The 27659-nt window shown below is 33.5% G+C and overlaps 1 protein-coding gene across 2 annotated transcripts in view; it reads right to left on the reverse strand.

Moving 5' to 3' along the window:
- The window catches only part of TRAPPC8 (trafficking protein particle complex subunit 8), a 90486-nt gene that overhangs the window by 16743 nt on the left and 46084 nt on the right, over positions 1-27659 (reverse strand). For both annotated transcript variants that reach the window (XM_041744766.1, XM_041744776.1), the window contains exons 13-24: positions 23127-23351; positions 22087-22195; positions 20104-20298; positions 19569-19699; positions 17296-17370; positions 16472-16598; positions 15920-16074; positions 9676-10118; positions 5616-5763; positions 3445-3541; positions 2161-2229; positions 2015-2073 (exon numbers count right to left, since the gene is read on the reverse strand). In XM_041744766.1, coding sequence (XP_041600700.1) covers positions 2015-2073; positions 2161-2229; positions 3445-3541; positions 5616-5763; positions 9676-10118; positions 15920-16074; positions 16472-16598; positions 17296-17370; positions 19569-19699; positions 20104-20298; positions 22087-22195; positions 23127-23351 — 1833 coding nt within the window. The remainder of the gene's footprint in view (positions 1-2014; positions 2074-2160; positions 2230-3444; positions 3542-5615; positions 5764-9675; positions 10119-15919; positions 16075-16471; positions 16599-17295; positions 17371-19568; positions 19700-20103; positions 20299-22086; positions 22196-23126; positions 23352-27659) is intronic.

Below are 27659 nucleotides of genomic sequence, written 5' to 3' on the forward strand. Positions count from 1 at the left end.
AAGGAAAAAAACATGAGAAGAAAAGAATTTTTAAAAAAAAATTTTAAGGGATCCCTGGGTGGCGCAGCGGTTTGGTGCCTGCCTTTGGCCCAGGGCGCGATCCTGGAGACGCGGGATCGAATCCCACGTCGGGCTCCCGGTGCATGGAGCCTGCTTCTTCCTCCGCGTGTGTCTCTGCCTCTCTCTCTCTCTGTGACTATCATAAATAAATAAAAATTTAAAAAAAAAAATTTTAAATGGAGGGATCCCTGGATGGCTCAGCGGTTTAGTGCTGCCTTCAGCCCAGGGTGTGATTCTGGAGACCTGGGATCGAGTCCCATGTCGGGCTCCCTGCATGGAGCCTGCTTCTCCCTCTGCCTGTGTCTCTGCCTCTCTCTCTCTATGTGTGTCTCTCATGAATAAATAAATAAAATCTTTAAAAAAAATTTTTTTTAAAAGGAATCAAAACTGCAAGATTTCCTTTAATGGAATATTGTGTTTCATAGTAAAATCCTTACACTTATGATTCCCTGCATTCTAGGCTATATTTTATAGATACTAAGTTTCAAGTTAATTATTAAATATTAATAAATATATGTTTTCCCCTTTATGAGTGAACTATTTTCTGGTAAATAATTGTCCCCATAGGTTTCTCATTAATCTGTAGTGCTTGGTGAGTTCTATTTACTCAACCAGATTCATCATAAGGGAAAATGTCTTTGTTTCTGCCTTCTTCAGTACTCCTATACAAAATTATCTGGCAACAAATACAATAAAAATTACAATCTTAATACAATTTAAGGGTCTTGATTATGTCTCTAAGGATTTTAAGTTTCAAAAAGAAATAAACAGAACAAATAACCTGAAATCATGAAACCTAAACTCAAATCATTCAGGCGGCAGTGTCGCCAAAAGTCATACTTGTTTTAGAATTACTGGACTTTTGGTACACTGAGATATTTCTAAAAAATTATTTCTTCAAATAGTCAAAAGATAGCCATAAAGAGTCTGTCAGATGAAGGCAAATAGCAAGAGAAATACAAAAGTATAAGAATGTTTAGGATTATCAAAGGAAAACAAACAGTAACAGAAACAGTAGCAATAATAACAGTAACAGGGCATAACTACATGGAATTTTACACTCTTGGTCCAGTATTTCTCAAAGCAGATCACCAGATCACCTATTCAGATTATCTACAGAGCTGGTTGAAAATTCTTATTCCCAACCTCCACCCAAGACGTAATGAGCCACAGTTCTAGAGGTGGAGAGGCAAAGCTTCATCTTTACAAAATTTCCTGTATCACAATTACGGTCTGCAGACTGATAACCTCAACATCACCTAGGAGCTTATAATAATTTAGTATGCATATTTTATAATAAGTAAACTCTAAATCCAACGTGGGCTTAAACACACAACCCCAAGATCAAGAGTCACATGTTCTACTGAGTGCACCAGCCAGGTGACCCAGCTTATAACAATTTAGAATCTCAGGTCCCACCCCTAGGCCTACTGAATTAAAATCCACATTTTAACAAAAGCCTCAGATTACTCATATGCACATTCTCTGTAAGTCTGTAAACCACTGCTTTAGGTGATCTTATGAATAATTAAGTTGGACTATCACTGTCCTAAACAATATATTTAAAATCACAGAAAAGTTTATTATTTGGATGTCAGAACCATGTGATATACCAAAATCTAGACAATAACACCTTTATGTCCCAGTGTGATCACTTTCCCTAATTAAATAAGTACCCTTGTATAATCCAATTTCGTTTTTTAATCCCAAGGATCATACTTTTTTCCTGTGATATTCTCAAAAGGAAGTTTTAACTATTAAAATGATAAAATCCATATAGCATTTCTGGTCTGTTTTGGAACATGAAGGGTAGTAAGTTGCAAAACCCAACAAAGTTGATATGCTCATCCTGAAAAGATTTGGGGGGTTACTAAAGCAAAAGTTTTGCCAAAATAGTCAGATATTCTAGAACTTTGACTTTTAAAAATCAAATGCCATTTGCTTATTTGCATACCTGTTCATTTCCAAAGATGATATCTGCAAAGGTATATTTTTCTGAGGGCTGTGTGGCAACTGAAAAACGGGAAAACAAACTAATCATATCATTGACATGAAATATAAAATGACTATTAAGAAAGTATGAAAATAAAATGAATTTACCTTCTTTTTCTTTACACCGTATTGCCTTGAAGCAAAATTTTCCCTTCTCCCTACTGGCAAGTTTGGCATCTAGAGAGCAAAGAAAAAATTTCAAAGATCTTTCTCAGCTTATGACATGGTAAAACCTAATTCATTATTCAAACTTCCTTAGTCAAACTGGGAAATAATTCATAATTATAAATAATGTTTAATGAAAAACATCTTTGTTTTCATCTCCATAAAGTAAATTTCACTCAGCTCTTTTAAAGGATGAAATTCAATTTTCTTGAAATATATATTCATGTGTGCATGTGTGTGAGAGACAGTACAGATAAAGTTTAAAAAGATCAAAACCTGGGAACCAGGAAGTCCACAATTGCATCAATCTATCATTTTGTTTCCTTTCAGTATTTATTCACATGCATGATATCCAGATTGTTATATGCACACATTGTGTATGATGCATTTTCTCACTATTCCAAACACTTTTAAAATGTTAATATATTTTAATGACTAAAAATAGACTTGAGCTGTAATTAAATTTAAATTAAAGCCACAGTGAATTTTTCTGTACTAACTATAACCTTTCAATAAACTACTCTGCTTTCAATGTATGGGTTTTGAATTAATTCCTTTGTATAAATTCCAAAAGTAAGGTTTACTAGAAGGCTAAATATGAGTTTAAATATTTTTATATCTTTTGAAATGTACTATATAATTCTTCTCCAGAAAAAGCAAATATCCTTTTGTCAGCTTCACTCCACTCTTATAAGCACTGGCATACTCATATTACTGCCAGGACAATAAAATGACAGAAATATTCTGGAAAACAATTTGTCAATATATATCACAAGTATGTATATTCTTCTGTTTGAGCGTGTGTGTGTGTGTATATATATATATATGGAAATACACAGAAAAATCAATCACTATAGAGGTATCGTTATACACAGAACAAACAGCCTACCAATGGCAAAGGAAACAAAAAGAAACTTCCATATTCTAGTCTACATGTTTCTGTATGATTTGAAATTTTAAAAGTGATCATGTACTCAAGCACCAGTTTTCCAACTGAATAAAGAAAATGCAAACAGAAAGATGTGGAAGAGAATAAAAAGAGAGGAACGGATTAAGAAAGGTAATTTGGTTTGCACTCACAAACTAAAGAACACACAATTTAATGCTTAAAAAAGTTCATTATAAAAAAGGTACCAACAATCTATATTATAATACTACACTAAAAAAAAAAAAAGGCAAGCAATGAAGATGTGAGAATTTACTATGAAGAGGGAAAAAGGCACAAACCTTTGTTTTCAGAGAGATTTACAGATTTCTGTAACCTCCAGTGTTTGCTACTGCTTGATACTTGTACTATATGGAATTCCTTAACACCTGCTTCACTCTATCAAAAAGAAATAAAGAGGGTCATTTAGAACTTAGGAGCATGAACTTAAAATATTTTAATGAACACAATATTCTGACACTGCTACCAAAGTAAGTACTGATTAACATAAAATGAAATTTTTACTTTGAAATAAACAATGTATGTTTTGGAAAGCTTAAGTTACTTAAACCTCTCCTTAAACATTGTTTTTGTGTGTGTGTGTGTTTTTTTTTTTTTTAAAGTAGGCTCCAAACCCAGAATGAAACTCAATACATGCTTGAACTCACGACCCTGAGATCAAGACCTGTGAGTTGAGATCAAGAGTTGGGACATTTAACTGACTGAGGTACCCAAGTGCCCCCTCCTTAAACAGAGAAGTCAAGAGACACCTGGGTGGCTCAGCAGGTTAAGTATCTGCCTTCAACTCAGGTCATGATCCCAGAGTCCTGGGACTGAGCCCCACATTGAACTGTGTATCAGGCACCCTGCTCCATTGGGAATCTGTTTCTCCCTTGCCCTCTGCCTGCCACTCCCCTGTTTGTGCTCTTGTCAAATAAAATATTTAAAGAAAACAGAGAAGTCAACATTTTATCTAAGAACTATTTTTAACTATAATGTACACCCAGTGGCAAATTTTAAAATACTACAAGTTATTCAGTTATTAGAAGCTGTAATAATGAGTTACTGTTAGTATTTAATAGATCAAATTTGTGGTCGATTTTTTAAAAAGATTTATTTATTTTAGAGAGGAGAGAGCACGCCTGTGTAAGCATGGGAGAGCGGGGCAGAGAGAGAGAGAGAGAGAGAGAGAAACTTAAGTAGACCCTACACTGAGCACAAAGCCCAAGGGTGGACGTAGGGGGGACAGTTGGGGGCGGGGTACAGCAGACTCGACCTTACTACCCTGAAATCATGACCTGAGTCTAAAACCAAGAATCAGAGGCTTAATCAACTGCACCATCCAGGTGCCCCTTGTCAATTTTTAATCAAAACCGTAGCATTTTCTTTTTATTTCTTCTAATCTTTCTTTTTTTCTTCTTCTAATCTTTCTGAGATCGTTCATTCTCATCAAGACAAAACAAACAAGAAAAATAACAAATCAGAATCCCAATACACAGCCAATGCACATAAAGTTAAATTATACATAGTTTTTTATTCTCCTGAATAAGAGCTAATTTGAAATTATTAAAATTTTAAATTGTGTTAACAAATGCTATTTGCTTTGACGAACACCAAAGTATTAGCATATAAACCCCAATTTATCTTAAAAAGAGACAATTTTACAAATTTATAAAGCCAAAAGCAAAGGACATTACAGAATAAGTAACACTTCAAAGAAGTTATCTGAACTTAATCAACCTGAAGCTAAGATATTTTATTCATGAGATTTCATTCCCTTCTATAATATTCATTTTTATATTTAGAATATATAAATAGGAATGGTAAAATGTTTGAAATGCTTTATATGAAGAAAATGATACTCTCAAAAATGTGTAAGTGAAGGTTATCAAGTTAATATGGAATGTGAAATCCTAACAGAACTTTGCAAATTTAGTTACATCAATAGATTCTTAATGGTGAGACTAGGGGCGCCTGGGTGGCTCAGTCAGTTAAGCATCTGCCTTAGGGTCAGGTCATGATCCCAGGTTCTGGGATTGAGTCCTGCATAGGGCTCCGTGCTTAGAGGGGAATCTGCTTCTCCCTCTCTCTCTCTCTCTACCCCTCTCCCTGCTCATGCTCTCTGTCTCAAATAAATAAAACCTTTTTTTAAAAAAAATGGTAAGACTAGAAAGCACTTTATCAGATTTATTTGGTGCTGAATTACTCACATACGGGGCTATATATCATATGAATATGTATCACATTAATGCCACCAGGTCCTTTTATTTGAAGAGAGACTTAAAATTACAAAGCTAATAGAAAATTAAGATGTTTTCACACTGTTCTATACGAATATTCCCAAATCCCTAGCTTATGACATCTTGTGGGGAAAAAAAATCCTTTACTAAAAACTAAAAAATAGACTATTTTATGTCTTTTGGAAACATTTCAAATGTAATTAAAATTAAAATTTAGTTTTAAACCAACTTACAGTATTGGTATTTTCCACATCCACAAAGACTAGCATATTGCCGCCTCTGCCCTCCTCATCTTCAAGAGAATTACTTCTGCAGACAGTGGCTCGTACATTCAAAGACCGACTGGTACAAATGACTGCAGTGTGTCTTAATATTCTGTGGCTAAAGAAATAAAAAATTGTAGATTTAATAGAAGAACCTCTCCATGTATTTTGATTCTCTAGTTCTTTTAAAACTTATTGCTCTCAGGACCAATTATACTCAAAAACAAAGAGCATAATACAGTAAAATTATCCAGTTAGCATAACTTCAGTTCAATTTTTTCTTCTCAGTTTGGAAGGAAATTAATAGTCCCCCAACTCTGGGCATGTCTGCTCACCAAACTCATCAGTACAGCACATGAAAATAATTTTCATGTAGCAATATATGGATTATGCCTCTTCCCTGACAACAGTTCTGAAGCAAGTGATCCCCTATCAAGTAAACCCCAAACATTCATCTGGCATTCAAAGCCCTCCACAACAGAGCTCTTTACATTTCAATGTTAATTCCCCTTTACTCCTTCTTTTTTAAAAAATATTACCTCTTAAATTTTTTTTAAGTACAACTGAAATACAATATCCTAGGAGTTTCAGGGATAAATTATAGTGGTTCAGTATTTGGAAGCACTATGAAATGATCCCTTTGATAAATCTAGTTGCCATCTGTCATCATACAAAACTATTTTAATATCACTAACTATATTCCTTTTACATTACGTCCCTATGACTTACTTAAGAATTGAACATTTGTACCTCTTAATCCTTTTCACCTATTTCACCTGCCCCAATACCCCCTCCCCATTCTGATAACCAGCAGCTTCTTTCTGGTGTCTAGGAGTCTGTTTCTATTTTGTTTTTTGAATTCTATATATAAGTAAAATAATATGGTCTTTCTGTCTTATTTTACTTAGCATAATACCCTCTCGGTCCACCCATGTTATCACAAATGGCAAGATTTCATTTTTTTTTTTTTTACAGCTGAGTTACATTTGTGTGTGTGTGTGTGTGTGTGTGTGTGTGCATGCACATATACCTGTATCCTTAGAGATGGACACCTAGGTTGCCTCCATACCTTGGCTATTGTAAATAATACTGCAATGAACACAGGGGTATATATATCTCTTTGAAATAGTTTGTTTTCTTCTGGTAAATACCCCAAATCGCAACTGTTTGATGGTATGGTGGTTCTATATTTTATTTTTTTGAGAAACTTTTATACTGTTTTCTAAGTGGCTGTACCAAGTCACATTTCCACCAACAGTGTATGTAGGTTCCTTTTTCTCCACATCCTCAACAACACTTACTATTTTATGTCTTTTGGTAACAGTCAATCTGTTAAGTATGAGGTAACATCTCATTGTGGTTTTGATTTGCATTTCCCTGATAAGTGATGCTGAGTATTCTTTCCTTTGCCTGTTGGCCTATCTTTTTTTTTTTTTCTCACTCCATATTTTTATTCAATATTTTTCATGTTGCTATTTCTTTCTCCTTTCCATAAAAACTTAAGTTCTTTACATTAACAGGTTTTCCCTCTTGTGAATTCTTTGGTGTTGACGAAGGTGGGAACTCTGACTGAAGGCTCTTCCACACTCACTGCATTCATAGGGTTTCTCTCCAGTGTGGATTCTCAAATGTTGAATGAGGTGTGAGCTCACTGAAGGTTTTCCCACATTTACTACATTCATAGGGTTTCTCTCTGGTGTGAATTCTCTGATGCAGGATAAGATGTGAGTTCAGACTGAATGCTCTCCCACATTCTTTGCATTCAAAGAGTCTTTCCCCAGTGTGAATTCTCTGGTGTCTAATAAGATCTGAGCTCCCCCCAAAGCCTTTCCTACACTCACTACATTCATAGGGCCTTTCTCCAGTGTGGATTCTCTGATGCCTGATAAGCTTTGAGCTATGTCTGAAAGCTTTCCCACACTCATTACACTGGTGGGTTTTCTCCCCATTAAAAATTGCTGTTGGCCTATCTTAAGTCTTCTTTTGAAAGATGTCTACTCAGATCCCCTGCCCATTTTTAAATTCTTTTAATATTAGACTGTGTAAGTTCTTTATATATTTTGGGTTTATTAGGCTGTGTAAGTTCTTTGTATATTTTAGATATTAATCCCTTATTGGATGCATGATTTGCAAATACCTTCTCCCATTTGGCAGGATGCCTTTTTGTTTTGCTGACGGTTTCCTTCACTGGCAAAAGCTGCGATCCCATTGGTTTTAGCTTGCCGCCTTTGCCTGAGAAGAACCCCCCCCCCAAAAAAATATTGCTAAAATCAATGTCAAAGAGCTCACTGTCTATGTTTTCTTCTAATTTTATGGCTTCAAGTCTTACATTTAAGTCTTTAATCCATTTTGAATTATCTTTGTGTGTGGTATAAGACAATGGTCCAGGTTCATTCTTTTGCATGTAGCTATCCTGTTTTCCTAGCATCATTTACTGAAGAAACTTTTTTCTCCATTGTATATTCTTGCCTCCTTTGTCATAGATTAACTGACCACATATACATGCATTTATTTTGGGGCTCTCTATTCTGTTCTGTTACTCTCTGTGTCTGTTTTTGTGCCAGTATCATACTGCACTGATTACTAACTACAGCTTTGTAGTATGGCTTGAAATCAGGAAGCATGATAGCTCCAGCTTTATTGTCCTTTTTCGACTGCTTTGGCTATTTGGGGTCTTTTGTGGTTCCGTACAAATTTCAAGATTCTTTGTTCTGGTTCTGTAAAACGCACCATTGGTATTCTGATAGGAATTTTAATGAATCTGTAAAGTGCTTTGGGTAGTATGAACATTTTAACAATATTAATTCTTCCAATCCATGAACACAGTGTATCTTTCCATTGATTTGTGTCATCTCAATTTCTTTCATCAATGTCTTACAGTTTTCAGAGCATAGGTCTTTTACCTCCTTGATTAAATTTATTCCTAGGTATTCCTTTGTAAGCGACTATAAATAGGACTATTTTCTTAATTTCTCTTTCTGATAGTTCATTATAAATATATAGAAATGCAATTGATCTCTATATGTTTTGTAACCTACAACTTTACTGAATTCAGTAATAAAAAAATTTATTAGTTCTAGTATTTTCCCCTTTACTTCTTTTACACATATTTTACACACTGTGACCAAATTAACTATACTCAGTTAATATTTCCTAATTTACAAATCTTCATTTATATTTATAGTCTCTCCCTGGAATACTCACTACTCTCTTGTCTATCCCCCTGGATATCCAAATTCTGAAATCTTTACATTCTTTGGAAGCTCATTTCATCACTTCTATATTCCACAAAGCCTTCCCTTACTGCCTTGGCCAGAGGATGCTCTACTGTCTTCCAAATGAGAATTAATATTTATTGAGTATTTCAAATGTCCCCATACTTATAAATACTGTATCATTTTGTCCTCACAGTAAGTCTTGCAAGATATTTTAAATATTCCATTAATAAATGGAGTAACACAATTACTCCTAATTAATTTTATAAAAGTGGCAATGGCATTATCACAAATAAAATAATCTGTTGTTTAATAATATATGGGCCACATATCTTTGTGAACAACAATGTTTGATTTCTTCAGTGACCCTCATTATAACACCACCCTAATCATCTGTTCTGCAAGTACATACTTTTCCCCCATATATTCTCAGGGGTCAGGAGAGGGTACAAAGGAAAAGGAAAGGTAAAATAATTTTCTTGCAACAGGATGATTATAAGGTAGTCTTCATATACAAATGGTACTTGTAAGTTTCATTATTATGTGATAACTTTGGTTAGAATACTTAGTTGTATCAGAGAATCATGAAGTTTATAGATAGAAGCCACTAAAAAGATTAAGATAGCTTCATTTTTTTCTACTTTAAGCTATTAGGACTTATATTAGGGACAAGCTCAAATATAAACATCATGCACAATTTGGAAGACGGTAATTTCTTAAGAAACAATGACATATGTTAACAAATACCAAAATGTTTATTTGAATTTGTGCACATACATTAAGCAGGTTAATCAAGAAAGTTTTATAATACTCACCATATTTTAGGTTGCTTTTTAACACTTTCATAGTAAAACAAAAAGTTAATTTCATGGACACCTTCTTCATCAGGCCCACGTAACCACATTGGTAGCTGAACTGAAGCCCCAGGTAGAAGAACAGTGTCAGGAAGGGGAACAGGAATCACCTCTGGCTGACTTCCTATGCCAGTGCCAAAGTCCACAGAGGAAGCTGATGATATGAGTGCTGTACACACAGAGGTAGAATCTGTCACAACAGTCTTGTAAGCACTACAGTTCTCAGAAGCTGAGGGACTTAGTGGTGTTAGAACATCTGTGTTACCACCAAAAGTAAAGAACTCTGGACGTTTAGAAACAACCTTCAATCCAGTAAGAGGACATTTGCTGACATTGACAAATTCTACATAGGCTTTTCGGATTTCTCCACAGAGGAGCCCTGTAGGAAAATGTATAAAGAACACCTGCATTGGAGGGAAAAAACATTATTATATTGCTTGTTAAAAATTCCAAACCTCTAATGAATAACAATTTAAGATATATTTCTTTACTAAAGGTTTACAATTATTTTATTAATTCTCTTTGATATCTCCCTGAATATGTGGCAATTAACAACTCCATTTAAGAAAAGATGAGACAGGGCAGCCCAGGTGGCTCAGTGGTTTAGCACCGCCTTCAGCCCGGGGTTTGATCTTGGACACCTGGGATTGAGGCCCACGTCAGGATCCCTGCATGGAGCCTGCTTCTGCCTGTGTCCGTGCCTCTCTCTCTCTCTCTCTCTCTGTGTCTCTCATGAATAAATAAATAAAATCTTAAAAAAAAAAAAAAAAGGATGAGACAGAGACCAATGCTATTCAGTAGCAGATTGCAGAGTTACACATTAAAGATAAAATATCAGACACAAGTAAGCTATCAGCAAAACTTTGACAACTATGTAGACTATGGACAAATTACAAGTAATTTAACATGGCTATGTGAATTAAATCATTATCAGTTGAGAAGCCCTATAATGTCAAATTATGCAACTATTTTTATATACATTAAGATGCAAAGATACACCATAGGTCTTAAAAGGGAAGAATATACAGATCCATGATTCCATATCCATAATTTTAAAACCCAAAAAGCCCTGAACAACCTCAAACTTTTAGTAACTCACATGAGAGCAAAACCCAATCTAACAGAGGCTTTTTAAACCCTTTCCTATTCAGTGTGATATTCATGTGGTTCACTCACACAATATTAAATGTGCTTGATTTCCAGATGTTACCACAAACCCAATGGGGTTATATAAACTTCAGATATAAACACATGCATACATAGACACACAATTTCTAAAAATTAAGGATATAAAAGTGATTTTCAACACACATCTGGCCTTAGGACTCCCGATAAGGGAATGTGAAGGTATACCAGAGAGGCAGAAATATGGGGTAACAAAATCATCTAATAAGTTATTTGCATTGAAAAGATGGTTAAGTATAAATGTCAGTACACTAATAGCATCTAAGAAAGGAGGGATATGAAGGTAAAAGCATGAGAAAAAAATATTCTAAAAAAGTTGTGGCTGGCAGTACCATAGGAGTGATTAAAATCCAGTGGAAATACCTACGTTTCTTACTCTAAGTTTGAATGGAACTTCACTATGGCCATAGTCTTAAGGAAGCAGATAAATTTTGTGGACATCAGAAGCTTTAAAAATGGGTTTGAAAAAATAAAGAATTAACCTAGAAATCCAAAACACAGGTTAAAATGGGAAAAAACAAGACAAAACTGGGCATAGTATTGTATTAAAGACATTGACTATGTACTGATTAGCCAGTGTCAAATAAACTTAGTCAAGTAAGTTAAAATTTGTGAAGGAATGTAAATTTTGAGATATGTCAAAAACAGCTGAAAGAGTATTGGAAAGACACACTAAAATACATGGACACCTGATTACCACCAAGACAGCTCAGGCACTGGTAAAATGGGAAGGGTGCTGGAATTAGCAGAACAGTGATGCACTGATACTACGTAACATATCTTCAGAATATAAATTTTACTAAATATTTGCTCTTTAAAAATAATCAGTATATCTAACCTTTACTTCGAGTACATAATTGCTTAAAGTCCTTTTTGTGACAGCTTCAAATTTAAATGGCCAATAAGACCAAGACCCAGGACTCTCCCTTCCACTAATTTCTCCTAAAGATATACATGTGAGTAGAAAGTAGTATGCATAAGGCTATTCACTGTGGTTTTATCTGGAACAGAAAATGACTAGACACAAATCAAATGTCTATCACGCAAGTCTTGTTGAATAAACTACGGTACATCTACACAACATAATGCCTACACAGTGGAAACTCAAAGAGGCCTGCTCTTCTCTCTACTTTTCTGTATTAAAATTTTTCCTAACACAAAGTAAAAAATAAATGATGAAAGTTTTGGAGTAACACCACTTTCTTGAATACAACTTGAGAACAAAGTATTTCTGATCCCCAATTTCTAATAAGTGGCTATAGTTCACAGCTCATAGTCTACTTTCAGTGTGGTAGTATACACATGACATTTTAATTCTTATCTCTTTTCAATGGGCTTAATTTTCATCCTCACTCTTGTTTTGGTTAATACATATTACAAGGGATTATTTCATCAGATACTAGACTGGTAACTTCTTTCACTACTCCTTTAAACAATTCGAAATATACAAAGTACTTCTGACATAAGATAGTAGAAATAGGAATATTCCATGAAATCTCTTCCCAATATTAATGTCTACCACTATTGATCCAAATATAATAGAAAGTCTTTCTACTTGACTTCATCCTGTGGTTTGTTGGATTAACCAATTTCTTTAATATCTTAGAAAATACTGAGTAATGTTTAAGGTAGTGAACATTAAGTGACTTTGAGGCTTTCTACAGTGCCTTCTTTCCCTCTCCTGAAGAGTCACTATTCTCAAACTTGTTTAAGTCATTATGTAAACTGCTTCCAACTTTGCCTGAAAGTATTGTTTTCAACTTTAAACTCTAAACTCTAATCTAGACATATACTGTGCTTAAACCACTTAACTGTCTTTAAATTCTCACTCTAATGAAACCAAAATTGGAAATGTAAAATGGTAACTTATAGATGTGGCTGAATGCATGAAAGACAAACAAAATTCCTATTAGGAAACCTGTACCAATAACGAGGAACTCATAGAAAAGGCCTCTGACCTAAATCCACTTCCCCAACCCCAAAATAGCGAATAAATGTACATTTGTATGTTTTCTTAAGATAAAATATTTAGAGTATGGGTCTATTTTATTTTTTTTTGTTATTTACTTTACAACCTTTTTTGTTTAATCAGCCAAACACCAATTGTCATTATGTAGAATAAGAGGTCCTCTGTTAAAATACTCTCTTCAAGGAGAACTACATCTGTAACAAAGTTTTTTAAAAACCCACTACAGTATACAAGAAAAAAAGTACAGAACTAGCAATATCAAAAACAAAATAAAATATAAATTTGAAGACTATTGGGCTAAACAGATTTAAAATCAAACACCATCTGGTTCAACTTTCCTGATTTCATAAGAGAAGAAACTTCCCAAGGTAATTAGAAATAGGGCTTAGAAAGAAGTCTAAAAGTAAGGTTCTATACATAATATGTCATTTGAGAAATTGTGCACTTAAAAGCCACTTGTACTTTTACCAATCTTAATAATGAAGACCATCTTAATGATATGATACAATGAAAATTATAAGCTAGTAAAATCATTAAAAATAGAGTATTTTAGTATCCTCTAGAGACTGATCTCAATTTAACCATAGTAGTCAGAATCTTCCCTTTTGAAAGTAAAGCTTTAGCAAACTCTTACATATAGAATTCCAAGCAAACTGTATATTAATTAGTGACTTCTAATCTAAAATGATGAATAGACCTAAAAATAAAATTTGGATTTCAACTCATTTCAATCTTTAGCCTTAGAATGACTAGGTGTAGCAAAGCAAATCCTAATAAAAACCCAATACATTACTATGGGAACTTGACAATCTTGGATAAAAATGACACAAGTGTAAGAAAAAAGAAAAAAATTAAAGACTATGAGAAATATTCAGTTTGCCAGATTAAGAAAAATAATAAAGCTAGAATGTAGTATTGACCCAGAAACATGAGGAATTATTATCAAGCAGAATAAGTATCATCCAAACAAAACAAAATAAAACACCCAAAAGACAAAAAAAACAGGTATGCATACTTTTTGGGATATTAGTATATTAGAAAGATGATATAATAAGTCTCTAATATTCAATTTAAAATAATTAGGACTAGAAACAAAGTTTCATTCCCTTCCCCTTGACATTCAATAGAGTATTATTCCTTTGGATTTAAAAAAGAATATAAACATTAAAAAAATAAAACTGTAAAAGTTCTGACTACAGAAGTCTCTGTAAGTAATTATAAAACTCAGAAACAACAAAGGACAATCAGATAGGACTTCATGTATGTTAAAAACCTTAATATGGTGAGAGACACCAAATCAAAGTTAAAATATGTGTAAAATATTTATCAATCAGAGACTAGCACTGAAGTTAATCTATAAGTCTATTTGCCCTACACAACTCTTTAAATGAAACATAATGAAGCAAGTGTAAAACCTGGGCAAAATACATGTAGCTCAGCAGTACCTTCCCCTCAACACACACACACACACACACACACCATCTTTTCATGAATATACGTACTCCTTCCCCACTACAAGCATAAGATGACGGACCATAAAAATCATCCAGTGAGAAAAGGGAAACGATAGCCAATTCAAAGGATATCAACAGGTATCACATGGACATATGGAAGGAGAAATCATATGATCAAAAAAAACATATGAAGACTGATCAATCTTATCAGACATCAGAGAAATGAAAATAAAAGAATGTCATTTTTCACCAATCTGATTCACAAAAGTTAAAAAAAAAAAAAAAAAAAGTGGGAATATCCAGTATGGCATAGATGTGAAGCAATGGATGTGAAGCATTCTCAAGAAAAAGTGCAAATTGCTACAGCCTTGCTGAAGGTAATTTTGTAGAATATTGCGAAATTGTTTTATTTATATGCCCTTTGGCCCCAATTCCACTTTCATATAAACTAGAATATGGATAACATATATACATAATATGATTTACTGAGGAACTGTCAGTAATGATGAAAAACCAGAACTACATTCATCAATAAATGATTAAAATACATTATGATATATATACATAAGGAATGCCATATACAGTTGTAAAAAAAGGAATTTTTACTGAATGAAAACAAAGACTAAGCAAGTAAGAGTAAAACGTACAGTATGATTCCATTTATAATTACTAAAACTACATATGAGTGTACAATGAAAGGTCTGAAAAGAGAAACACCGATTTAATATCACTAGCACTTTTAGAAGGTAAATGGCTGAGCTTCTAACTCCTCTAAGTAGGAAAACTTGAGAATGCAGGAGGAAAGACCTTCTGCCAGTGTTTGTAACACTACATGACTGGTCATGTAAACTACATGGTCCAAGGTAGGCCAAATTTCTCTCCCACAAATTTGAAACTTGTAATAAAGTGGCACAAAGATTGGAAAAGTTGTTAGATTAAGGTCATATCAAAAGCAATGCTTTCTAAAGGCTTACAAACATTTGCTGCTAAATTTCTTGGACGTGCCAAGTCCTTATTCTACTTTGAGACTTATTGTTCAATAATACTTTAGTTTCTAAAGATGTTCCAATATCCTTTAACTAAATAATAAACATTTTTTCTTTTGACTTATGCTACCTAGCCATCAGTTTCTATCTTCTGTAACCTAAAAAAGCTTTAACTTAGATGGCATGAAAGTTGGGTAGGGTAGGGAACAGAGAACTGAAGGAAATATTGGTTTTTATTCATATATTTATGTATTTTGCGTAAACTTTTTATAAGCATTAATTCCCATATTATTTTTGTACCTTATCAAAAGAGAGCCACTGATTTTAATAAACAAAGTGTTCAAAAAAACAAAAAAAACAAAAAAAAAACAAAAAAAACAAAGTGTTCTTTAAATATATTTTCTCAATTTCCATTAATATTTTGAGGTTTATATTTTATAACCTGGCTATGATTTATCTTTGTGAATTAGATATATTTAACTCTAGTTGAATAATTAAAAAGTATGGTTCAATGTAATATCAGTAACTTCAAAGTAAAATTCATTTATTGAAAATGTTATCTGACCTTATAGACAATTCATTAATCCATGAAGTTTTAAAAAGTGAAATACCTCCAATAGTGGCATTTCCGCTGTGATAATAGGATCTAAACGTCGATCAGGACCATATTTAATAGATGTTTTCTCTTCTTTTGTATTGTTAAGCCGAGGACCTTGAATTTCTAAATCCTGTCTCCCTCGGACTGACATACTCAAGGAATGTTTTCCTGAAACAAAAAACAATCAATGCCCTAAAATAATTTGGTATGTTAAATGATATCAATTTAACCTAAGTACTGTAACTTTCAGATTATTTCTAGAAAATTTCTAGACAATTACTGAGTAGCATGGTTAATCAAAGAATTAAGTATATTTTATTTTTATGTTTAACCACACCTATTGTATGATGCTTAATTTCTTGTTAGGATTTACTTATTTTGAGATACAAAATACATCAGAGGGGAATAAAGTTGATTTTTGAAGCAATGGAAGAGTTTAAAATAATCCAAATACCTTTGTTAAGGTACATTAAACCTATTTTAAAAACATCTCATTTTCATTCATTTTATTCTACAGACTTTTAATTACTAGTTCTGTATCTGTTGAGCAATGTTATAATTTTACCTGTGTGACATCCAGGAAGAGCACCAATGCCATCTACTGTCATGTAGCCCTGAATAGTGCCAAGATTATAAACAACTCCCAGAATATGCAGCTCCCCTATGTGATGGGGAAAGAGCTTTAGTCTTGCCTGTGGAGATATTTAAGTTACTCTTATTATCTGTTTTCATTATAATCTTAAATAGTGCAATACCTAAATTTTTAATATACAAACTCATGACCTAAACTTTTGAATAATTAATTAATTTCTTATATTGGAAAGCATTTTCTTCAAAAGAAAATTTGTAAATTCTACATGTTTACAGGCCTGGATCTTCATTAACACTTCAAAGTCAACAAAAACCAAAATATTCTGGACAAGCAAAGGTCATATGAAATTACCACACTGACTCCCTTCAAAAAAGCAAAAACTTTTCACCAGGATTCTCTGGAAATTAACAAACAAAAGACTGCTGCAAATCTACTCTTTCCAGCAACTTCCTCTTGTGCAATTCCTATTTCCTAGTCTTCCAAATACTAGCTTTTAAGAAAGCCAGAATATAAAACAAACTGAATAAACTTGATTTTAAAATTTGTTTGCGGGATCCCTGGGTGGCGCAGCGGTTTGGCGCCTGCCTTTGGCCCAGGGCGCGATCCTGGAGACCCGGGATCAAATCCCATGTCAGGCTCCCGGTGCATGGAGCCTGCTTCTCCCTCTGCCTGTATCTCTGCCTCTCTCTCTCTCTCTGTGTGACTATCATAAATAAATTAAAATTTAAAAAAATTTTTTTTAAATTTGTTTGCATCTTACATTTTGAAAGGCTTAAGACAAAAAAAGTAATAGTTACCACTTTAGATTCTTCACCATTAATTAAAAATTCTGAAATAACTTCAGTTCCAATCATCTCAGGTTCACCTGTTACCTGAAAAATAAATGATTTTGTAAAATAAACATTCTAATGAATAAATTATCAGAATATTAACATTCCTATATGTCAACACTTAGAATAATAGCAATAATTATAGTTAGCATATAAGGTTCTTACTATGTGCTAAAAAAAATGCAAAGTGTTTTACTTTCACACATGGAGTAAAGCCATGCAGCAGCAGAATGCATAATACATACATTTTTTCATTTCATTCAGTCCAATTCAAGAGAGGAGGATAAGTGATCTACTCAAAAGTTGCAGCCATCAAGATAAAAGTCAAGAGATAAAGTTCCGCTCCTAATTGTCAACACTGACCAAAATGGCCATTTAGTTTAATCTTGCAATAAGAGCAAAATTTCTCCATCTTTTACTCTGACTAGCCTCTTTTTCCAAATCAGCCAGTTACACAAAGTAATGGCACTTAAGTATGATGCATAAAAGACTGGCGGACAGTAAGGGCAGTAGGAAAGACCAAAAGAAGGCCTATGTCCTCCAAATCAAGGACTTCTATAAGAGACTATAATCTCTGGTCATATAACAAAGTAGAATTAACTGACTCACACTTGAGAGTAAAGCTGGTCCTCATAAACACTGTTTTACTTTTACAATGAAGTTAGTTATTTCACACAATAAAAATTACATTTCCCTGAATTCCAGTTCAGCATCTTAGGCCATCATCAGAAGCTTATGAAGAAGTCCCAAGAGTATGAAATTTATAGGAAAAAGTGTAAATTATACACAATGAAAATTTTCACTTAACTTTAATATACCTTTAAAATCTAATATATTAAACAGACTAATACAGTTAAAAAGCTAATGGATCTTTAAAAAAAATTTTCCAAGAGAAAACAGTGTGTGTACTTCTAATTTGTACTCCAGGCACCCAAAAACATTAGAAAAATTCATGAGGTTGCTAAAATTCCAGTCAGAATAGAGCCTACAAAATCTCAATCTTTCAAACTATTCACAATGAGTGTAAATAATCACAAAATGTCTTTAATGGACTTAAGACTTTAAATAAGACAATCTTTAGAAATCAAAACACTTCAAGAGAAATAACTTATAATAAAGTTGACATATATCTTCTTTCAAGTTCTCTCTCCACTAATCAGTGCCAAAATGTTGGGATATTTGCCAGTTCCAAAATAATATTTACCACGTTATTAAAGCATATAACAAGGTAGTATAAAGAGGTTAAAGTTATATACTATAGTGAATAACCTAATAAATGAGTAAAAAATGTACTGTCCTAGTTATTTCTGTTACAATCAGCTCGGTAATGAAAATTATTTGTTCAAGTCATTCCTGCTTCAAAAATAACTATCTTAAAAGAGCTTATTACAGACATAAATAAAGAAAAGAAATATGTATATATAAAGACAATCCATAAAAAATAGAAAAACTTCAACTTTACCAGAAATTAATGAATGAGATAGAAAAAAATAAAGTAAAATTGCATTTTTCTTTTTTTTTTAAATTGCATTTTTCTTACCAATCAAATCTAAAGATTTTTTTTTTTATAAATAAGAATACTTAATGCTGCAAAGATGAGATATGCAATCCCATATATTATTGGTAAAAGCTTACTGGTATAACCTTTTTGGAAACCAAGAGAGTACTAAAATAACATATTCCCTGAAAATGCTTTAACTTCATGCCCAGGAATCTTTACTACAAAAACGATAAGGATAAAAAAACTATACATCCAAATTTTCACCACTGTATTAATATAATAGTAAACAAATGCGAACTTCTAAAACAACTATCAGGGGAGAGATATTAGGAGAGCTTATAGGTCATCCATGAGGGAACATTATACAGAAATGAAACACTGAGACATTTTAATATCAAAATATGCATATGAATCTACACAGAATGAAAAAAAAACCCAACATACATAATATGAAAGAATCCCATACATGAGAAAAGCATGCAAGTGAAAATGATTGAAAAGACATACAGAAAAGTGTTAAAATCACTATTTCTAAATACTAAGAAGACAGTTTTATCTTTATTCCCTATGTTCTCTGTATTCTCAATTTTCAACAATAAGCATATGTCACACTTTTTATAACTAGGAAAAATAAACATAAAAGAATAAGTGTAGCTCATTAAACAAAAAATTGAAATGTTATGCATCTGTTAGGCGATTACTAAAACATGCTTATTACAAATACCTTTTAATAACTTACTAGTTCTTTAACTTCTTCATTATCCTTTCCACTACTATCTTTAGATTGAAACTTCCACAGCAATGACAAATCAGTCAACAAAAGTGGAACCTTCAAAGGATTTCTAAAAGCCACTTCCACTGTTATTGGTTCTACAAAAGAAAGGCCTAAATTAACAACTTTAATAAATCCCACCTATCACCCCATGCTTCAATTCTCTGAATACACTTTACTTTCACAGCTCTGCATCTCTGCCTAGACTATCCTTTACCACCTTGTAAATGTCCACTTATTCAGGATTCAGTTTTAAAATGAAATCGTCTAGAAGATTTCCCCCCAACTTCTCTGTACTAACGAATATCATTCTAACTTCCAATAGCACAATGTATATACCAGTATTAGAGCCCATTGTGCCTGATTTTATAAATGCAGTGAAGTTATGCTTCCTATTTTTTCATGCTTAGCTTCCAGTGATTTTTGGCACATAGAAAATTATCTTTTATCTGCTATAAATAAGACAAACAAAAATCCATGAATAAAAATTCAAGTATATCACCTTCTACAACTGCCAGTGGAAATCTTGAGTTATCTGAATAACTGTTCAAACAGTATTGTGTGGGGTAGAAATTGGATGGAATCACTCCTCTGTTAACAACAGCTACAACCTGTTCTTCAAGTTCTCGCCACTGCTGAGAGGATTCAGAATCATATTCCTGATCAAGACTTACATGAGTAGCTGCTTGCTTTTCACCTAAAAAAATAAGAGTCACAAACATACGTTTATTAACACCTGCCCTAAATGATAACATATTTCAAATAAAAACCTAAGGTATCCAAATAAATATATATACATACTCTTGCCTATTTATCTGAAGAAAAATATCCTCTCATTAACCCTAGCCTACCTGGAATTTGACCTATAATACTGATGTTCTTTTCTTCTAGATTCTAAAAGAATGTATTTTTCCTAATATTCCACAATTTAAATGAAATACTTCAAACACACAGAAACACAGGAGAATAACAAATATTTATATATTGAAATTTAACAAATATCACCATTTGCTATAAGATCCCAAATATTTTTTATACAATAAATGTTACAAATAGAGTTACTGTCCTCTGAGTAACCCTCTCAAATCCTAGGACTCTCCACCTCCACTAGCACTTCTTTCCAGAGCTATTCCAAAGCTGAAATACAGTGTTCTCAACTATATTTGTTTTTTACCTTACCACATGAGTATACAAAAACAATGCATAGAATTGATTTGTATGCTTGAAATTTATATAAATGGAATTATGTTTGATCATTCTATAACTTTTTTACTCACCATTATGGTGTATTATCCATATTGAAACATGTAGAACAATTTCATTTATTTCCTACAGTATGAGCCCATTGTATAAATATGCCAAAATTTATCAACACATCTATCATTTCACTTTTTTTTTAAAAGATTTATTTATTTATTTATTCATGAGAAACACACAGAGAGATAGGCAGAGACACAGGCAGAGGGAGAAGCAGGCTCCATGCAAGGAGCCCAACGTGGGACTCGATCTCGGGCCTCCAGGATCACACCCTGGGCTGCAGGAGGCCCTAAACCGCTGCGCCACCGGGGCTGTTCCTCATTTCACTTTTTTTGCTATTAAAACCAATGTTGCCATAAGCATCTTGATAAATATATATTTTTTAAAATATTTATTTGTTTTAGAGAGGAAAGGGGTGAGGAAGGGCAGAGTCTCAAGCCAACTCCACACTGAGTGTAGAGCCCAAAGCAGGGCCTGATCCCATGACGCTGAGTCCACAACCCAAACCAAAACCAAGAGTCAGCACTTAACCAACAGCACCACGTAAGCACTCATTGATAAATATTTTTTTAAAAAATACTAAATTAAATCTCAAGGAGAAACATATTTAGCTCAAATATAAGAATGCTTAGAATTACAAAGTTTACTTTAACGTATTTATACTTTTTGGCCCAGTACTACCATTCTAAGGTTCAATCCTAAGAAAATAAGCCTATATTTTAAAATGTCTTACAATAAGAACAGCAGAGTATTGGCAACTATCCTCTGCTTCTAAGCATATTTGAAATGTCCATATAAAAAATTAAGAAAACAAATTTTGTCCACAAAAATGTCCATCACAACATAATTTCATATAAGGAAAAGAAGAAAATAGTCCAATTATTTAATAAGTAAATGTTAGTTTACTTTATATACTGAATAGAGTATCTCACAGCCATTAAAAATGTTTAATAATATTATGTAACAATATGAACATTCTTTATACTATGTAAGAAAACCCATTATAATTATAGCTCTTTTGCTGTTATTTTTAGCTTTTAGAGCTGGAGGAAAATCACTGAAGTAGTGGTTATCTTCAGGTAGCAGGATGATAAGTAATATAATACAGAGTTATTTACTTTCAAATATTATTTAACAATTAAAACATCATTTCTTAAATAAGATTAAAAAAAAAAAAAAACTTAAAAAATAGTCACTAGATAACAAGACCAAATAAAATTTTACGTACCATCTGCTGGTCGTCTGTCGTGGCCAAAGAAAACCCGTGTTGCTGAACTGTTAATATACGGTAAAGGTAGCTGTGGTAAAGGACCATCTGGTGATAGCTGACTTACATTCTAGGAGAAACACAACAGAAAAAAGATTTTTTGAGAAAATTCCACTTTTTTCATATTTGCCTCACTTTTTTAATATATAAGATATTAAAAACCTTTTAAGCAAGAATATTAAGATAAGGAATTACTAGTTTTACTTAATGTATCAGTCATAAAACTTAGATAAAATTTATTCTGGCAAAGAGAATCTTCCTAAAATTACTCAGCTAGTTTAGCTCTCTTTGGATGTTAAAACGTCCAAATATTATTTTGGTATACACTTCACTTCCTGTGACCCATTATAGCATCCCAGCTGCCAAACTTCTAACCCATATAATCTCAAATTAATAAAGCATAAATGGGTATTTTCTGCAGGATAGATAAAATATTCATTATTCATAGCTCTTGAGGAAAAAATTTTAAAATCTGAAAACATTTTAAATTTTAAAAAATTTAAAAATAAATTTTCCTGTAAAACAATGTTTTATATTTTCTATCCTCTTGTCTCAGTGAAGTATTTCTCCTTCCTATTAATTTTTCTGGATTAGACCATAATAATATGTCTACTTACCACAGACCCAGAAAGGAAAAGAATGTATATTTTTCAAAGGGTGGTATGAATAGCCAATATATTATAAAATCAGTTATGATTAAAAATTAGTAATAATGAAGAAGCAGTTCAGAAAGCTTATGGCATTTTTTTTTAAGTTCCAAGAATAGCCACAAATTAAATGTTTACTGGAATATTAAAATTTTCTTTTAAAGAAATATAGAAGGGCAATGCAACTCAGATCTGTAACCAAAGAGCATAGCCTACCACACTTTATTATGATAGACAATGACATAAATTCTAACCAAACCATTTTATTAAATTCTTGCTAGACAATACTGATTATGCTTCTTACAAATGACTTAAATATAATTTTAGTATCTACTACTGAAAATAAGTATTCACCTTGTAAACATAAAGATACTCTCTGAGGAAGGCCCCTTGCTGAGCAGCAGACTGTTTACTTTCATTGATTAAAATATGCCTAAAAGCAGACACAGCATTGTCCAGTTGTCTAAGGGTATACGACTGGCGCCCAATGGTGAAGTTAATGTGATCCTCTGCAAGAGACCAGCCTTTTCCCTTGTAAACTTGCATGGCTTGACAATAACAGCGTAAAGCATGCTTTTTCTGTAAGAAAATAAAGTATTAATATCCAAATTTCTCTTGGACTAGAAAAAATAAACACATAAACACATACCTGGTAATTGGTGCTTCTTCTAACCGAGACTGGAATGATGAGAAAATGAAACTAACATTTATGAAGACCCCCTTGCAATTATTACTAAAAACCAAGAGGTCCTAAAGCAGGCAAGTAACTGCTTTGTCCAAGGGCAGGAAGTCTAAGAAGTCAGAAATAATCATGATTTTATGAAAAATCACCTGGAGTTTTCAGAGCAGTAACATACAGAGTCATGAAATAGGTTGTTGTTTTATAACTGAGAGCTATCTTACTAATTTTGTACAGTCATTTCTATACCACTGCATTGGGTTGAATGAAAATATCCTGTATGTATGTATACATTTTAAACCACTGCTTTGTTTGGTAGTAAGAGCATGGTATATTCTTTTCTATTGCCCACTGCTGCATACTGCCATACCCATAAACAGATACTGGTGTTACTTACCTATCACTGCTACCCTCTGAACTCAACCTCTATCTTAAAACTGGTATTTGGTACCAGGGAAGAGGATTCACTCTGCTAAACCTTTTGCTTCAGAGTATACTCTTGTACCTATTACTCCCTCTCCAGGGTGGATTACATACTTTGTACTATGTATATCCAGGACTGCTTGTTTTTTTAAAAGAAATGTTTTCTTGGTAAATAATAATTCAAGTAAAGCAAAATCACCTGCCACTTAATATCATGCAATTTTAGAACTCAGTGTCTCTTCTGTGATATTCCTACAAAGATTCCCAATTTGAATCTCATCATACGGAAACATCAAACCTGAATTGCGGACACTCTATAAAGTAATTGGCCTGTAATCTTCAAAAGTATCAAGGTCATAAAGCCAAAGGATCCTTCTGAACAGGATCTTTATAATACAAAGGGTATTTTTGGTACAATTGTTAAAACCTGCATAGGGTCTGAGAATTAGCTAGTGGTACTGTATTAGCACTAAATTTTTAATTTGATTGCTGCATTATGGTTATACAGGAGAAAAAGTCATTTCTAGGAAATAGCAAATATGTCCTGAAGTATTTAGGGGTAATGAGGCACCAGGTGGAGAACTATCAAATTGCTCAGGTGAAGTTTCTGAACCGTATCTGTAACTTTTTTGTAAGCTTGAGAGTGTTTCAAAATAATTAGTTTCTTGAAAAAACACCCCTAATCTCCATACTACATTTAGTAAGAAGGAACACAAACACCGAGTCTTAAAAACTAAGAGATACAGAGAGATACAGAGAAACAATGTGTCAAAATGTAAAGTTCAAGTGCATTTGTTAGGATTCTTAGAAAAGCACCTAAAGAGATTTAAAAGGTAACAAGATTTAAAGTCTGCCTTTTAAAGTGAAAATTGAAACACTGTCCAGGGGTATACTGGACACAAACACATATACCCTCCCTAGCACTTTCTTAAATTTTTTTACTAATTTTAATCTTTGTTAATACCAGTTCTTTTTTTTAAAAATGCCTTTTACTCGCTGATAATTGTTAATGGAAAACCAATGATTAAAAAAAGGAACTATAATTTACAATTGCACCCAAAAGCATAAGATACCTAGGAATAAACCTAACCAAAGAGGTGAAGGATCTATACCCTAAAAACTATAGAACACTTCTGAAAGAAATTGAGGAAGACACAAAGAGATGGAAAAATATTCCATGCTCATGGATTGGCAGAATTAATCTTGAAGATGTCAATGTTACCCAGGGCAATTTACACGTTTAATGCAATCCCTATCAAAATACCATGGACTTTCTTCAGAGAGTTAGAACAAATTATTTTAAGATTTGTGTGGAATCGGAAAAGACCCCGAATAGCCAGGGGAATTTTAAAAAAGAAAACCATAGCTGGGGGCATCACAATGCCAGATTTCAGGTTGTACTACAAAGCTGTGGTCATCAAGACAGTGTGGTACTGGCACAAAAACAGACACATAGATCAATGGAACAGAATAGAGAACCCAGAAGTGGACCCTGAAATGTATGGTCATCTAATATTCGATAAAGGAGGAAAGACTATCCATTGGAAGAAAGACAGTCTCTTCAATAAATGGTGTTGGGAAAATTGGACAGCCACATGCAGAAGAATGAAACTGGACCACTCTCTTTCACCATACACAAAGATAAACTCAAAATGGATGAGAGATCTAAATGTGAGACAAGAGTCCATCAAAATCATAGAAGAGAACACAGGCAACACACTTTTTGAACTCGGCCACAGTAACTTCTTGCAAGATACATCCACAAAGGCAAAAGAAACAAAAGCAAAAATGAACTATTGGGACTTCATCAAGATAAGAAGCTTTAGCACAGCAAAGGATACAGTCAACAAAACGAAAAGACAACCTACAGAATGGGAGAAGATATTTGCAAATGACATATCAGATAAAGGGCTAGTTTCCAAAATCTATAAAGAACTTATTAAACTCAACACCAAAGAAACAAACAATCCAATCATGAAATGGGCAAAAGACATGAAGAGAAATCTCACAGAGGAAGACATGGACATGGCCAACATGCACATGAGAAAATGCTCTGCATCACTTGCCATCAGGGAAATACAAATCAAAACCACAATGAGATACCACCTCACACCAGTGAGAATGGGGAAAATTAACAAGGCAGGAAACAACAAATGTTGGAGAGGATGCGGAGAAAAGGGAACCCTCTTACACTGTTGGTGGGAATGTGACCTGGTGCAGCCACTCTGGAAAACTGTGTGGAGGTTCCTCAAAGAGTTAAAAATAGACCTGCCCTACGACCCAGCAATTGCACTGTTGGGGATTTACCCCAAAGATTCAGATGCAATGAAACGTCGGGACACCTGTACCCCGATGTTTCTATCAGCAATGGCCACAATAGCCACACTGTGGAAGAAGCCTCGGTGTCCATCGAAAGATGAATGGATAAAGAAGATGTGGTCTATGTATACAATGGAATATTGCTCAGCAATTAGAAACGACAAATACCCACCATTTGCTTCGACCTGGATGGAACTGGAGGGTATTATGCTGAGTGAAATAAGTCAATCGGAGAAGGACAAACATTATATGTTCTCATTCATTTGGGGAATATAAATAATAGTGAAAGGGAATATAAAGGAAGAGAGAAGAAATGTTGGGAAATATCAGGAAGGGAGACAGAACATAAAGACTCCTAACTCGGGGAAACGAACTAGGGGTGGTGGAAGCGGGGAGGAGGGCGGGTGTTGGAGGGGAATGGGTGACGGGCACTGAGGTGGACACTTGACGGGATGAGCACTGGGTGTTTTTCTGTATGTTGGTAAATTGAACACCAATAAAAATTAATTAAAAAAAAATAAAGTCTTTAAAAAAATATAATAAAAAAAAAGGAACTATAAAAAAATGCTGGGCCCAAAATAAGCAATCCAGCATGAACTCTCAGTCAGAGAGGACTGAGAAATACCATTCCTATATACACACACATGATCTCTACTGTCCTCTCGTCCCTGCCAACACATATTTTAATGGAAATGTCATGAAAAGGTGGTACTTCTCAAAAACAACTTTGCCTCAGTCACAATTGTGTTCTGTGTCCCACCTTCAAAGAAAGATACTGTTCTTCACCAACTACAGGAGGATATATATTTGTTTTTTCAATAGAAAGACACTTCTAGGTATGCTTTCAGTTTCTACACTATCTGAGAAAGAGAGTTCCTGGATGCAGGGTATATACAGAGTAGTCACAAAACACAAAACTGGGTACCACAGAATCATAAACTCCATTAGATAACTATAGTTAAAGATAATTAATAAGCCAAAAAGTAAATATATGTCAACCTACTACAAATGTAGAATTTTTAATTTGTGCCCATTTCCTAGAAGCAATATGCCCTATAATTTCAGAAGATGAAATATAAGCAACTGTTTCCAGTTCCAATAACATCATCATGTTCATAAATGAAACCATTCACAAAAGTAGACAAAGATACGGAAAAAGGATGACTTATTTTTAATTAGAGGCAATGGATCATTCCAAATGGGGTATTTAATTTGCTTCCCAAAGAGAACCACATGCTCATTTTGTAAATTTTTGAATAAAATACTTTTAAATAAAGATAAACAATGGGATAACATGTTTCAGATGCATTTACAAATGCATTTACATTTACTTTGGAAGAATGGCTGTGGAAAATGATAGTTTTAGGGGCGCCTGGGTGGCTCAGTAGTTGAGAGTCTGCCTTTGGCTCAGGTCATGATCCCAGTGTCCTAGGATCAAGTTCTACTTTAGGCTTCCTGCAGGGAGC

This window comes from Vulpes lagopus, chromosome 1 (assembly GCF_018345385.1).
Source record: "Vulpes lagopus strain Blue_001 chromosome 1, ASM1834538v1, whole genome shotgun sequence".
Taxonomy (NCBI): Eukaryota; Metazoa; Chordata; class Mammalia; order Carnivora; family Canidae; genus Vulpes; species Vulpes lagopus.